Below are 15587 nucleotides of genomic sequence, written 5' to 3'. Positions count from 1 at the left end.
TGTGGCTCACATAGCTGAAGGGCACTGAGTGGGATCACAGAGGCTAAGTTTAGCCTCATAAGGCTAATCGCCCCATATACTCTCTGCAGTCAACAGAGGAGGACTGGGACACCAGAGGGTGACTAAGAACAAGAGCCTTGCATAGCTGCTGTGAATTAGCCTATTATGCTGCTCTGATCAACCGTTATGATTGATTTTAGCTTAATTGCTAGTAGCTGTATTGAATTTGTACCTTAAGTGAAGCTAGTGGGTGTTCTGGACCAAGTAAACTCCAATGAAAAGAAGCCAAATCTTCATCAGGTAGAATATGATTACCTAGAACACAATGCAGAATTTTATTTAAGTACATCATAAAGCATTACATACCAATTCTACATGCAGCAAAGCACATTCACAATCAGTCCTCAATTCCCAATCAATAAGATTAACAGAGAGATTAAACTCACAGGTATCTTTTCATTATTCCAGAGAAAACTAATTAGCATGCTGCCACTGCAGCAAGATATACTTCTCTGTTAGACAAGCACTGTTTCATGAAACCCAGCTGACTTACAGAAGCAACAGAGACATTCACAACACATGGTTATCAACCTCAACCTGGCATGTTCTATTAGGGCCAAGAGGATCCTCAACTGGATTTAGTAATGCAGGTGCAACAGTGTCAAAAGACTATTTCTCTCGAAACAAGCCGTAAGCCCTTTCCGCACACCAGCACATGCCTGTACTGATCCACACCGGAGCTGCCTCTGGAACCTGCACTCTGCTCCATCCTACAGTGTGGCTCAAGCAGCGAGCCACCAGGTAGATTTATCTAGCCCTCAATAATGCTGGCAGTTCCAATGACATGCAGCAGGTTCCCAATTCCTGACCTTTCTTTTGCTGACCTGACCAGGTCAGACAGGAGCCTGGCTGGCAGCATCAAAGTAACTGGGCAATTATGTAGTTGTTTCATTGAATAGAGGTAGTGGTTACATTTACCTAACCATTCAAAGCAAATACAGGACCACTTATATTATGGTGATTTGTTTTTTTCCCCCGAAGCACATCACATAGAACAACAAAAAACACCCTCAAACCTATTAGGAAGTATTTCAAGCATTTTCATTAAAGACTAATTCATCAATCACTGACTGAGTTCAGTGCTGCGGATCCAAACTTTACAGAGAGCTAAACAGAACAAATTACTACACTTCTAGTAGAAAACTTAAGGATATTTCCAACATCTGGTTTTACAAAGCAGCAGCCTAGTAGCGAATACTTAGTTCTTGCTCTTTTTTATATATTTACAGCAGTTTTTTTGTTATTGGAATTTCTGTTTGGACAAAATCTTGAACTCTCACCTACTCAAAGAGTATCATAGGATTCTCTGAATATCACAACTGTTCACTCTCTGCGTATTTTCCTTGTAAAATAATTTAGCTTGCTTTTAATGCTCTTTAACATGTGAGAACACCGAAAGCTGTTCACTGCCTAGTAGATGCCCTCTTAGAGAGGGAAGTCTTCATGTCCTATCAATAACTTCACCTACTCCAGAAAGGAGACATTAAAACCCTTAGTCATAAGGAGCTAAACTTTAACTCACATGAGAAAGATTCAACAAGTTTGTATACAACTGCCACATTCTTACTAATAATAAAGGTCAGATTAGACAACCTTTATAATGCAGGTATGAGAAAATCAATTACAGCTAGACTGCTACACAGTACTGTGATAACTAACAGAAACTGGAGATGCTAAGATTACTTTTCCAAATACTCATTTCCCATCAAAACCTCAATCTGGTTTGGTCTCCATCTGTCATTTCAGTTAATTCCATCCCCTTGAACACACACACACACACACAGAGAACAGCCCAATGATTTCATTGATCCTCACCACACTGTAGAATTTAGGATGCTGAAGTGCAGCACTGTCTTCCGCAGCCCAAATAAGAAGTGATACCTGTACTTACCTTACATAGTTCTAAAATTTTACTGAGAAATAGTGAGGCCACATAACTAAACACATGTTGTGAAGTACTGTCGCAGTGGGGAAGAGATCAACGTTACATAAGCAACCTCTATTTCTTGACCTGGCTGAACAACCTCAACATATATTGATTTTTCCCATTTTAATGGCTTATTATAGTGTATGCCTTAGGTTTTTTTAAAGCAATTAGATACTAATTGAAGCTACTGCCCTTTCTAAAGAGTTCACTGAACTACATCCCTATACCTCACACTGTGTTTGTTTTTCTACTGCTGAAGTTTTTTTGTGTCGTTTTTGTTTCTGCTTGGTTTTGTGGTGGTTTTTTAAATTATTCTGAAGTATTTGAGTCAAAATTTACACAAGAATCCAAATCAACTCCCTATTTACATCAACAGCAAATAGGACAGAACTTTTTAAGGGCACACTCTCAGAGGACACAGTATCTTGGCCTCATGACAAGGATACTCCTTATGTTATAAAGCTAGGGCTACAAAATCCTTCTGCATGGAAAGCTGTATGAAAAAAAAAAGCTATAAACCAGACCAACTAACCACAGCGCATATACATAACCTTCTGAAAAGTAATCTTTAATAATTTACCTAGTTGGTACAGTGAGAAAAATATTTCTCTGGAATACTTCAATGAAGACTTCATCCTTGAACATAACCCAATCCCAAATAATTTGCCATTGAGAATGGTTTTAATCGACCAGTTAGGTGTCGTTCCTCAGGCTCCCCTGCTCAATGTTTGGCTGAATCATTTGAGATTTTTTTCTCTTTTCAGCATCCCCAAATTGACCCTTGAACTTAAGGACAAGAAAGTATCTGAAAACAAAGAAGTTTGAGTTTTCTGTATAGAAGGAAACAGACTTGCAAAACTAAAGCTGAATACTGATAAGGCTCCTGCAAACACTTTGGCCTTCTGTAATTGTGAATGTTAAATCAACAGCTTAACTGAAATTACTTCAGAATTCATTAATTTATTCTTAAACAAAGTACTGGCACAGAGAGCAATGTAACAGATTCACAGGCCTTCCCATGTAATCAAGAACTCATATTTTTTCTCATTGTGATTTTCTTTATTCAACTTTATCAGGTTCAAGAGATAGCCAGGGAGGCCCAGGAGCAGGGGCAAAACAACCTATGAAGCCAGACAAATGCTCAGATATTAAACAGCAATACAGAAATTAAGATCTAAGCAAGCTACCCTGTTTTAAACATATCCTATGCCACACTACATAGCAAATTCATATAGATACATAAATCAGATTTTATTAAAAAAACAAACCAGTTGCTATATTCCTAAGGCTGTAAAAACTAAAAAGTGTTGTCTGTACTTTAATTAAAACAGTATCTGTTTGTTGTAAGCATATATAATCATTTAAATCACCAGACACCTAGATTTTGTAATATTCACTAACAAAAAACCCCAAAACAACTCAAAACATAAACCCCGAAACAAAACCAACCACCTCATCAGGAGAAGACCTCCAAATTATCTTCTGTTCCTACTCTTGACTTTCATAAACTTTACTCTGCTTACTCATACTGAATACAAACCTGCAAAATATAGAAGAAATCACAAAACTACATTGCAGCAGAAGTGGCTTTTTTTTAACCTTTGTATCAATTTGGGAAAAAATAGCTACCAAACATCTCTCTAGTAATCATGTCATTATCTAGAAATGACCTCAAGTTTCTTTCTCCTAAGAGCAACTTGAAAAATATTTTGTTGTGAAATATATCAAGAGAGAAAAATATTCAAGAGCTTCTTGTCTGAAACTGCAAAGCTTTCAGAAAATTTACCAGAGTATTTTTCACCTACTGTTTTATATAAGCAAGCAATGCCTCAACTGGCCATGCAGCTGTAACTCTGTCAGTAGTTCAAACCACGATCTTCACGTGTAGTTCACATTAACTCCATGTAGCACATATGCAACTGTGAAACTGCTTTTCAAGCAGTAATTCTTACTCACCGAATTGGCATGCAATGGCTTATTTATAGACTCCAAAACAAAGCCTAACAATAGCAGTCCGTCACGCAATTTACACAGAGTTTTGGTTTTAAACTGGAGCTTTGCCCATCACCTGCCATTCCTCCACACAGGTAACCACTCTGGATATAAAAAACCTGGCTAACAGAAAACAACTTGAACTACTCAAATGCTTCTGGTAAGATGCATTGCTCCTTTCCTTCTTACCACGCAAGGTACCTGCCTGGACTAGAAACAATTTAATATTAAAGACAACCAATGCATTAGTATGCTAAAGGAATAATACATAACCTCCCTCATTCACAGCTTCCAAATGAGAAGTTTTATTCTTCTGTTACATTCCCATACTAAAACACAAAGTTAGTGAAAAAGAAAAATATAGACAATCCAGTTTTCTTCATTAGTTTGCTCAGCGTGACAAGATCAAGAACATGGCTGTTCCATGCTTATTTGCCCAAAAGAAGTTAGAATGCTGTTCTAAATAGATCTTACTCACTGGAGTCAACTCCATTAGTGATTAGTTCACTCTTCCATCTGAGAGAGTACAACAGCTATTGTGTACCACTGCTGTGGAAATACAGCATCTTAAAATTGTCTCCTTTAAGTAGAGATGCAAAACTGAACACCTCTCCACCTATGCTCCTTACAGATACTACACCTTTTTAGCAGGAACACTAAGAAACTATCCAAACAAAACTAATGGAATGAGAAGATTGCTGGTCACCTATGCTTTCAGAAATGTAGAGTTTCACTCAACCATACCGCATAATTTCTGGTGCAGCTCATGTGCTGTCATATTTGACCAATAATCATTTCTGAAGAAAATAAAGAAAGAAAAAAGCCCCCGTGGTCCAAAAATTTTCACTCCATATATGTTATTTTTAGGTAGAATCCAGACTAGGACAGTACACTTTGCCAGTCTGGAAAGCACATCACTGAAAGTAGACCTCATATACTATGCAAGACCAAAACTAGCAGAACCACAATTGTCCTTATTCCCTCCGCCCACTGAGAACATTTTGGCCAGGCAGAACTTTCCAGACTTCTTACTTTCTTCTCTTGCTCTAGACAGCCACAATTTGCATTGCTCGCAGGTTGCTTACAAATTTCATGTGCATGGCCTCACAAAAATGCATCTGGCCCACCTCAAGTACAGAAAGCATGTCTGAAACAACAAGGTGTCTTTCCCTAGGTGTTTTGCCCAATTATACCCACATATTTTAAAACACTTAAAAGCAAATGAAATCTTAAGTCTGACTAGCAGCATCGAGTTATTTTATTACTTCACTTACCTAAAAGAGCAGCAAAAATAGGAAAGCGATTTGGATTCAGGTCCAGTTGCTTGGCAACTTCATGCATTAGGTATTGGCTTGTTGTGAGACTTTTCCCATTACGGCTCAGTTTTAGGGCATGGGCACTGAAATAGTAAGGGATGTTGCACAATGCATAATCGGAGTCATATGCAACCAAACCATGGAAACCTTTTTCTCTGCAGAAAGCAATTACTTCTTGATGATGATCCTCAATGCTCTGTGCAACCTATAGTGGAAGACAGAGTAATTAGCAACACTGTTAAATTGCAGTAGTGACTTATCACAGGTATTACGATACATCAGGTCATTCCGAAGCTACAGACATGCATTTTAAACACTTGCATTACATGTAAAGTAATTTTAAAAAAATCCGATGACACAGCACACAGAGACAGGAAGGAATGCTCAGAAGCACAATTCAAAGTTCTGGAAACCTACCCACTGAAGAGACCCTAGGAAGTACTGAACTCCTCTGAAGAAACTGTTTGTCAACAGAAATGCTCAAACTCTATAACCCATGCCTGTATTAACTGATGGGGAAAATCTTCAGGCTGTGGATACTTAAACAGAGAGCTAAGACACCCTCTCAGAAAGCATTCACAGGAGCACTTTCAAAGCTTTGTGGCCCTGTTTTAGAAAGAACAAACATAACCCCAGAGTAACAGGGATAACTTGCTTGACCTTTAAAACGTCTACCTCCCCATGTTGAGCCAAATTTTTTCCTCTTTCAAGCCTCTACAGCCTATTCATTTATGCACAGCTGCCTCCAACAGTGCAAACTGCTTCACATTTACAGTCCAAGCTTCCCCTCCCCACTCACACTGCCTAGAAAAGCACATATTTTAGGTTATGGCAATCAGAGACTAGAACAGACATGTTGTGCCATAGGCCAATTCCTAACATTGGAAATGTAAAAGTAACTTTCTTACCAAGAAGATTAAACCAAAAGTAAAAAACACCACCATGAAAGCTTAGTACCTACAGCCCTGCATTTCCACCATCAGGAACCATTCCAACTACAGTTTGCACAGCAGCACAGAAAAATAAAGGGAGCCGAGTGCTTTTGATGCCTAATGCTTTTATCATCCTCATATAATAAACATTCGGTGATTCAGAAAGCCTTGCAGAAGGTGTGTGTTAATATAACCTTCCCTCACCAAATACTCAAGTTTAACAAGGTAGAGAGTAAACTATCCCAAAACAGACTCGTATGAAACTATTAGTTTCAGTCTCAACAGTACCTATGAATAACTAGTTAGTGCCGGCGATGCAAAGCCCTGCAGAACATGTGCGAGGGTCCTACACCTCTACAGCCCGCTCCAATGCCCCAAAGTTATCTACCTCCCAGCAAAGAGTTTCTGTCCAACAGCAAGTTTACCGTAAGTCTTCCTTTTCTACTCATGCTTTACACCCTCTGAACCTGATGGTCTTCTGGTGAGGTATGTAGAGTTCTGCTTTTTCTACATAGCTTCATGAGAGGTTCCCTTTCACACAAAACCCTGAGCAGCTGAACAGCCACCACCTCACTCTGAGCTATTCCTGCAAAGAATAACCAGCTCAGTAAGCTATCTCTACTCCTAATGCTACCACCTTATAACCTGAAGAAAATGCTACTTCTTCTGAAACACCCTTGATGGACTGTATCAGAGTGGTTTTGAAATTCAGTTTTGTTCGCAACAAGAACAAGCATATTCATTTTTTCTAATAATGACACAGCCAGTTAGCATAATGTGTGCCTGCTGTGAACAGAGCTGGAAAAGACTGTAAACAACTTTGCAAAAATGTAAAGGTATCAGATTGATGCAGTTTAACTCAAGGAGGGTAATTTAGGTTTCTCTCGCACACACACACAATTTTTACATGTTTCAAATTAGGAAAATCCCCCTGAACTTTTTTTTATTATTACTATGGGCAGATAGATTTAAATTGCACACATATATCCAAAAAGCAGCATCTCTGCATGCGTGCCAACCACAGACCATCTATAAAAACCAAAGCAAGAACTCTTCTTGCAGCACTAGGTGTGCTGTGGGTGTGCAGACAATACATGAGGAAACTCGGTGTGCGTTCCGCTCTGATCTCCTACAAACTCTTTCCTCTCCCTTCAGAGCCTTCAGCTCCCTCCCTCCCTATTTTACAAAGCCATCTGGCGCAGCAAGCCATGAGCACGAAACTGCAGTACGTTCAGGCAATACCAGAATCCGTGTTCAAGTAATTGAAGTGTCAGAGGGAAGAGAGCCGTATTTACCCAGGTACAGTTAAACTGCAACATAAAACTCTAACAGGATGAGTCAGAGAAATAGCTTACAGCTCTCACAAAAGGAGAGAGGCCAAAGATGCAGCTATACCCAGGCAACAAGCACAGTTCATAATCAGCCCAGAGAGGGGGGGCAGGGAGGGAATCACAGCCAGGAGCTTGGAGTCTAAATCTTGTGTAAACATTAGTGATGCTGGATCAGAAGGAGAGAATCCTGTCTGCCTGAACAGGCACATGCACTGGTTAGATACAGAGAGCAAAATAAAGTCTCATCAAAGTATTAAAGACATTAAGAGCTCCACTGCTTAAATATTTAAATTTTAGCAAACCTGCTTTGCATAAGTGTTTCTTTTAAGAATTATTCCACCCTGCCTCCAACAGAACAAATACCAGGTCACAATTAATCTAAGAACCCGTAGGATATTTGTTGTAACTCGGAGAAACCTGTTATTTTTACATCCTGCTAAAACCATCTGCAAGTGATTTATAATTGTTCTGGATGGAAGACATTACTCTCTTTCTCCCCTCTAATTACCAAAATAGATTAAATTAATAACAACCAGTTCCTAGCTCTGCACAAAGGCCTTCTCAAGACTCAAAATGCTTCCTGAAAATATGAAAATCAGTTTCATATTCTGAGTTAATCCATATTCTCAAACTCAACTTCTCAAAACAAAGTGAGAAAATGCTACAGTTTGGCAACTGCTTTATGCATTTTTTTTTTAAACCCAACACCCATATATGCAAATAAAAAAAATTAAAATCACACCTTCGAGATGCATTTGCTCTTTGCCCACCAGGAGGGTTGCTAGAAAGTGAGCATGAGGGAGAAGGTGAGTAAAACTGGAGTAAGGTTTAAGGAAAGAAAGATATATGTAATAAAGCAGATTTAGGAAGATAATAAATTGTGCAAGAGAAGAAAACCAGAAAAGGAATGTGATTTAAGTTCAACAATATCTTTGATGAGTATTACTGCATGTTAACAGTATAACCACAAAAATCAAATCAATTAAAACCAGAGCTACCCAGTTGCTCAGCAGCTGCGCAGATGCAGCATCAAACGGGGATTGCCCATACCCCTCCCACCCCCAGGACAGCCGGCCAGTTCAAAGAACCAGCGTGGCTGGGGCACGCACAGCAGTGGCTCGTGATACCAACATTCCTACAGCAGCAAACTCTCCCCACCGCACACACCAGGATTTGGTAATGGGCGCTTGCCAACTCCCAGCACTGACTGAAAGCAAATATCCTCCCCCAAAACCTTCCCCATCAAAACTGTGATGTGTGTTGCGTTTGCTCTTTTAAATGACAGAAAAGGGACCCAGTTTGACACGTCCTCTCACTCCTAAAACTGTTTCCAGAGATTAAGAATAAGGCCTATTACTGAGAAACCGTAAAGAAGCTAATGCTGCAGCTAAGCTTCAAAGTAAACAAAGTGCTACAGGTGACACCGCTGTCGAATGTGGCAACCTTGTTCGGATGTGGTGGGCTGTAACAGAAAGGAGCCAGGCTGGAGTCAGAATGCATGTCAGACTAACATCTAGTTCAACACACCACAAGGCTGTTACAAATACGAAATTCCTACCAATACCCAAACAGCTGGCTTACCATTGTGTACTATGCAATTCAGCATCACATTAAATGAACTATCAAGTTTAACACAATGAAAGAAAAAATATTTCTTATTTTACTGTTTTATTGATGATCTCAAAGTCTCAGTAACAAATCAGGGGATATTTACAATGTGCCTGCAAACAGATCAAGGTAAGTACCTTCTCTGTAAGGTCCCAGAAACTTTTTGTTTAAAGAATAAAGTATTTCCTAGCAACAAAAAGGAAAAAAAAAAGAAACCTGTTCAGAGGTTGTTTTTCTTATCATTCAAATTCCCACCATCATTCATACCCAGAACACATACACGACTTTGCTTCTATGCCGACCAGAAGAGACTACTACAGCAGACGCCGCCAGAAACTCTTCCCCTTAACCAAGCCCAAAGCATGGTGGTCAGTGCAGCTCGATGTGTTCCCAGTTCATTCCACATAGATTTCACCCTGTATGAGCCCAGCTGGGAGCCACCATAGTGTGAGACTCCCACTGCCTGCCTAGAAGACATTCCTGCAAAGATGGGTCCAGCCGAGCAAACAGGACACTAGGAGGGAGCAACAACAACTCTCGCTCTGTTGGCAAAACTAGGAGAAACTTCACCCAAAGTCACCTTTTGATGAGCTCCTTCAAGAGAGAGACATCTTTACCCCAGGACTGCAACCCAGCCAGAACTTTTTTCCTAATCCATCAAAAGGGCTGTACAAAAGCCAGATAATGTTAAGCTGCTGCTGCTAGCGATCAAGCTTGCAACTCTAAAGGTTGCATAATATTTTTCTACACACAAAAGTAATTTACGATAATAAAGCCTACAAGCATGCACTTCGCTCCCACTGCTCTGCCCTCCCTAGCGGGAAAGCGAGCAAGCAACTCTTAAAATTGCAGCTTCATCCCGGGGCTTGTTTTTCTGGCGTCTTGTGTTTCAATATACACAACCGCTCAGCTTAACAGAAACCATCATAAATCACGAACACTGTACAGAGAGATGCAACACGTTAATGTTCAAGCGAGCCTGGAAATCGCTGTCTCGGTGTCAGCACAAGATCACCATGGACCCCCAGCTCCTGGGGAGAGAGTCCCCCTTAAAATAAGAACTTTAAATGAAGACCTGTCAGACGGGTGCTCCTGAGCCCGCAAACTAGAAGTGTTTGCTGTTACGGAGTAAGGAATGAATTATTCTACGCTTGATCCAAAAGCCCATTTGAGCAACACCGAGCAAAACCCTCACCTTCACAGACAGAAAACTCGAACCTCTGCATTTTGGAGCAAGCGATTTCACCTTCACCGCAAGTTTAAACACCTCGCCTCAGTAAGGAACTTGTTGCAGATTCACCATGCGTGATAACTAAACTGATTTTTTCCTTTTTTTTTTTTTTCTTTTTCCTCCCCCTTCGTCTTAATAATTAATTAGATTACGACGCTTTCAGCCAGCCTCTCCCACCCCGCGGTACCAAAGGTCCCAATCTCACCACCCCGAACGAGGGAGGGGGAAGGCCCTGGGCAAGAAGGGACATTTTGAGTCAACGGAGCGGCGGCCCCGAAAGAACATGGAGGCAAAAAAAAACCCTCCCTGCTGCTGGGCCTGGCTTCACAGCCAGGGGAATCCGGGAAGCTCTGGGTGCTGTCGGTCGCCCCGACGCCCCGGGAAGGCCTTTTGGCTTTCCCGGGGCGGCAGGGCGACCGACAGCGCCGTCTAAATAGCCCCCAAAAAAACGAGGCCGCCGAAACTTAGGCCGCCCCCCGTGGGCCTCGACGACATTTTGAGGCGCTGAGGGGAGAGGCAGGGTGCTCCCTCCCTGTCTCCTCCCTCCCCTGCCGGGCTGGGCACTGGCAAGGCCCAGGGCAGCCCCCGCTGCCATCTTAGAGCGGCGGCGCCGGCGGAGGGGAGCGGCGGGGGGCGCAAGAGAGCGGTGGGGAGGGGGCGCTGGTGTGTTCCCCCCCCCCCGGCAACGGGGACGGCAGGGGGGAGCGGGGCGGGGGGGGAGTTGCTGAGGCGCCGCGGGCCGGGCGGGAGGCCCGTCTCCTCCTCACCTTGATGTGGAAGCGGATGAGGGCCAGGCGGATGCAGTGCGCCATGCAGACGGGCGGCAGGAACCAGACCTTGGGCGGCGGGGTGCCCTTGTTCTGGACGTGGCTGACGATCTGCTGCGCCGTTTGGCGCTCGTTGCCCTGGCGCTTCACCCACTCGTGCAGCCGGGCCTTCTCCAGGGCGCCGTTGAAGAAGACGAAGAGCTCGATGTTGCCGTTGAAGCAGGCCTTGGCCAGGGCTGCCAGGTAGCCCAGCATGTGGTTCCACTGCCCGCCGCTCACCCAGTCCGTGTAGAAGCCGCCGTAGAGCCGGTGCAGGCAGTTGTCGGCGTCGATGAGGAGGCGCAGCGGGGTTTGAGGGGGCCGCTGGCGGCCCCCACCCACGAGGCTGCCCCGCGCCAGCTTCTGCAGCTCGACGGGCACCACGGCGCTGGGGCAGTGCTTCTCGATGTAGTCCTGGAAACCCTGCACTCCCATGGTGAGGACCGGGCGGCGGCGGCGGGCGAGCGAGCGGGGGCCCGGCGGCGGCGGCAGCGGGATCTGGGCTCGGGCCGGGCGGCGCGGCGGCGGCTGTAGTTGCGGGTGGGCGGTGGGAGCGGTGGAGCCGGGTGGGAGCGCTGGCTGCTGTCGGTGGCCGTTCAGGGGGGAGTTGTATGGATTAGTGGGGGGCTCATGGCTGCTGCGGCCGCCATGTGCTGCTCTCACAGAGCCATGGCTCGGGGATCCGGGCTGCTGCCGCTGCGGCTCCGACTGCCGGGGGGAGGGGGAGCGGCACAGCGCGCAGGAAGCCAACCCGCCGCCGCCGCCGCCTGCGGCAGGGAGAGCGGAACAGGCGGGACTTGGCGGCAGCCGCCGCTGCCACTCATACACCGCGCGGGGCGCGCACGCGGCCGCCGCCGGGGGAGCGCGCCCCGAGCGCCGCCGCGCCTCCGGCCCGGTGCCCGCCACCCTCGCGGCCCCCCGCGCTGCCCGGCCCTGCCCTGCCCTGCGGCACTGGGGCGGCGGGGCCCGCGCAGCCCGCCCGTCGCGGCGGTTGCATAACCCAGGCATGCGCGGGAGCGCGGGCGGAAGCGGGTGGCGGGGAAGGGGAGGGGGCTCGGGGGGAGGCGGGGGAGTGTCGGGGCAGCGAGGACCCGCGCGGGGGGCGGCGGGAACCCGCTCAGGCCGGGGTCGCCTGCTGAAGCCGGGGGTCCGGCCGTGCCGTGCTGCGCCGGGTGTGCGGAGCAGCCCCTCGTCGCCCGCCATCTCGGCCCAACTCCTTCCCTCCGCGGAGGCGGCCTGGGCCGTGGCATCTCCCTGGGCACCCCTACCGCCGGCGAGCCGGGCCCGGGGCGGGGCAGCGCGGCCGCCGCCATGGCGAGCCCCAGCCCGGGAAAGCGGCGCCCCGGGGCACCTGTTGCCGCGCGGCTCGAGGGTCTCTGGACGCCCCGGGGCCTGGGCGAGCCGCCCCCGCACTGCCGTTTAAAACGGCCCCGGAGTGGCTCGGCCTAGCCCGGCGGGCTGCGGAGCGCCCAGCCCTCCGGCCACGCCGCCCTCTTGCTGTTCCAGCGGCTCCTCTCGCTTAGGGCTCATTCCCCCAGGAGTACGGCCGGTACTTGAGAGTCTTAATTACGGGCCAGCCTCGCCCGCAACTATTTAGTGCTGCCGGTGAAACTCCCCGGTGATCCGTCTGGCCTTCCCGCCCCAGAGCAGATGCGAAGTGACTTCCTGCACGGCGCGGCCTGCCATCCCCAAGCTGGCCCGGCTTGCCGTGACTGGTTAATGAGGACAAATATAAACCGTTGGGGAAAAAAATCCCCCCACACACACCTCTTCCGCACAGGCAGCGAGGGATTACCTTCCTTTCTTCGGTTTCAGCCAGGTGAAATTACTTTTCACGAGGCCAAGATCAGGACTGCGCCCATGGTTCGGAAGTTGCCTGCAGTTTGCCACTGAAACAGTCACATCGCGTCCGAGCAGGTCTCTGCTACGCAGGTGTCAAGAAGATGTCAAGCTGTGCATGCTGTATGTTCACATTAATATTTTATTAACCAGGAAAAAATGTATTGTTAATGAGGTTTCACTCAGGCTGGATTGGCACCTACAGTAAATATTCCCCCCGGGGAATAGCTTGCTCTCAGGGAGTGGGCTGGTGCGCTCGCAGGCAGTGCAGCGCTAGTGCAAGGCTGCTCGGTGGATGTTTGTATCCAAGACCGTCTGGTACAGCATAAGGACGGTGAAATAAAGAATACTGAAAAAGCCATGGAAATAGTCAATGAGAAATACATGTTTCTTCCAAGAAATCTGGTTTTGTAATCATCCGAGAGTGTGGTTTCCTAAGTAAACAGTCTGATCTCTTTCCAAACTACTTTTCCCTTAGACTTCTTAGATTTTCCTTTAAGAGTAGGCACTTGTTACAATAACAGCAAAATAATAAACCACTGTAGAACACTCTGAAAGGCACACGAAACATGGTAGTAGATCAACAGTACCAGTAGAAGGAGGATCAAGGAGAACTTTAGAATTCCAAATCTGCCAAAACACTGACATTTAATGAACAGAAGTTCTGCCATACCTGAAGTCCGTAAAAAGCAGGTGATGAGATGTGTCTACGTGTAACTAAACAGTACGAAGTTGGATCAAAACCAGGACAGGCCATTCTGTAAATAGTCTTAATAAGCAAGCAATAGCTGATTGAAGAAGAATTCAATACTTGAGTAATTGTCTGACATTATATATAGATTCAGTAGTCTTAGGAATGGCTAATCACATATAAAATTATCCCCTAAGTTAACTTCTTTTTTCATTTGTTTGAGAAGGAGAGCTGGTCAAAAGCATCTACTGCCAGAAGCCTGGCTGTATGTTCTTCATACGTCCATTGAATTAGGTAGGCACAGCAGAACTGAATGCTCACCCACAAACATGGCCCTCCCTCCCAAAAAGAAAAGAGAAGCGAGAGGAAAAACAAAGGGAAACAAGGTGCTTCAAGATACTATTTTGCAAAATTACCTCTTGCTGCAACTAAAACTTTGGCCAGACGAGAAGGCAAGTGTAATTTATAGAAGGCAAGTGTAATTTATAGAAGGCAAAAATACACTGGAAAACAGACTGAGATAGACTTAAAGAGCAATTAACCAAAGGCACGGAGACAAACAAGGTATTTTTCCATCAGCCAGCTGCAGAAAGCCCACAGGAATCATCGGTGTAGCTGGGTGTACAGAGAAAGTGTACAGAGGGAGGAAAAGGCATTGAAGAGTTTGCTTTCTCGGCACTGAGACACAAGATGTTACTGTTACCAGATGTTTGTTGTGTAAGGGAAGGGTTAATAAAGATTGATATTAAAGTCAGTGACTCATTATCCAACCTGAATAGAAGAGAATTAGGAGTGGCTCCCTAGAAGGAAGGAACTGAATAGTCGTTAGGAAGAACCATGTCAGGGCAGGAACACAGAGATGAATACTATTTTAGTCTTGATTCCTCTCGTAATGAAGCTTGGTCCCACTCTGGGATGAAGATAGGTGTAGGCTGTGGAATAGGCTATCCACTGTAACCTTTGTAGGTAAATTTGCCTGGGAATAATTGATAAATGTCCATGGGAAACATGGTTTCCCTTAATACTTCTCTTCCATTCTCACCCTGGTGTATCCCACTGTGGAGCTGCTGCCTTAGAATTTCCCAGTTCTTATTGCTGTAGGAGAAAACCAGCCAGACCTCCTCCTTCCTGCCAGGTCTGTAAGCAGCAATGGGATTGTCTCATGGGCGAGATCCTTTTCTGTGTTGTCACTTCAGTGTTCAAAGTGAATTATGTCTCATTATTTCAGTACTACATTTAAATACAAAACTACATTTGCAAATAAACATCCAACAAATGCTGATGTTCTGCTGTTAGCTGTGACTGTTAGCTGCCCTCTTTCCCTTCGTGGCATCTGGAGCATTTGACTAGCAGAGGTAAATGGCAGGCAGCAACGAAACTGCCTCTTGTTTCTGTTATGGTGTATTGCTTACAAAAGCTTGCAGAATATTCTCATGGTTTATATAAAACCAGTAAAATTTTACTGGGACACTTCTACTGGTTGAGCTACTTCGTCCTCAGTCTGTCTGTTATCTCAAGTGATTTCCTTCTGCTGGTTTTCTTTCTGAGTTACAGGTGTGCTTGCCACCTAGTCTAAACTGGATGTGAAAACAGGAAGAATTGGAGAAAAATTACTTAGGTTTTATAAAAACTTTTTGGGGCACAAAATTTGTTAGTGTAGTCTTGCTCTAATTTGGTATCATAGTACTTTGCTACCAGGTGAGATGTCCCTTTCTCGTGTCTTAGGTTGGTGTAGTTAAACCATACACAACCATTCAAGATTGATACAACTAAAAAATACATGCACACAGGAGACACCTGAATTATTTACATGCTTATCAGTCTATCAGCATCAGCTCTTCGAGGAGTTTCAGT

General features: G+C 45.3%; 1 protein-coding gene across 2 annotated transcripts in view; it reads right to left on the bottom strand.

Moving 5' to 3' along the window:
• Nucleotides 1-11653, bottom strand: part of FAM120A (family with sequence similarity 120 member A) — a gene marked incomplete at its 5' end in the record, with an annotated part of 51587 nt that extends 39934 nt beyond the window's left edge. The window contains 3 exons of one of the 2 annotated variants that reach the window (XM_084269510.1): nucleotides 233-315; nucleotides 5254-5500; nucleotides 11165-11653. In XM_084269510.1, coding sequence (XP_084125636.1) covers nucleotides 233-315; nucleotides 5254-5500; nucleotides 11165-11638 — 804 coding nt within the window. The remainder of the gene's footprint in view (nucleotides 1-232; nucleotides 316-5253; nucleotides 5501-11164) is intronic. The other variant, XM_084269511.1, reaches the window with a different exon arrangement.
• Between the last annotated feature and the right edge of the window lie 3934 nt (nucleotides 11654-15587).

This window comes from Gallinula chloropus, assembly GCF_964237585.1.
Source record: "Gallinula chloropus genome assembly, chromosome: 12".
NCBI classification, from domain to species: Eukaryota; Metazoa; Chordata; class Aves; order Gruiformes; family Rallidae; genus Gallinula; species Gallinula chloropus.
Note: the sequence above shows the minus strand (reverse complement) of the source record. Positions and strands in the feature narration are given on the sequence as shown.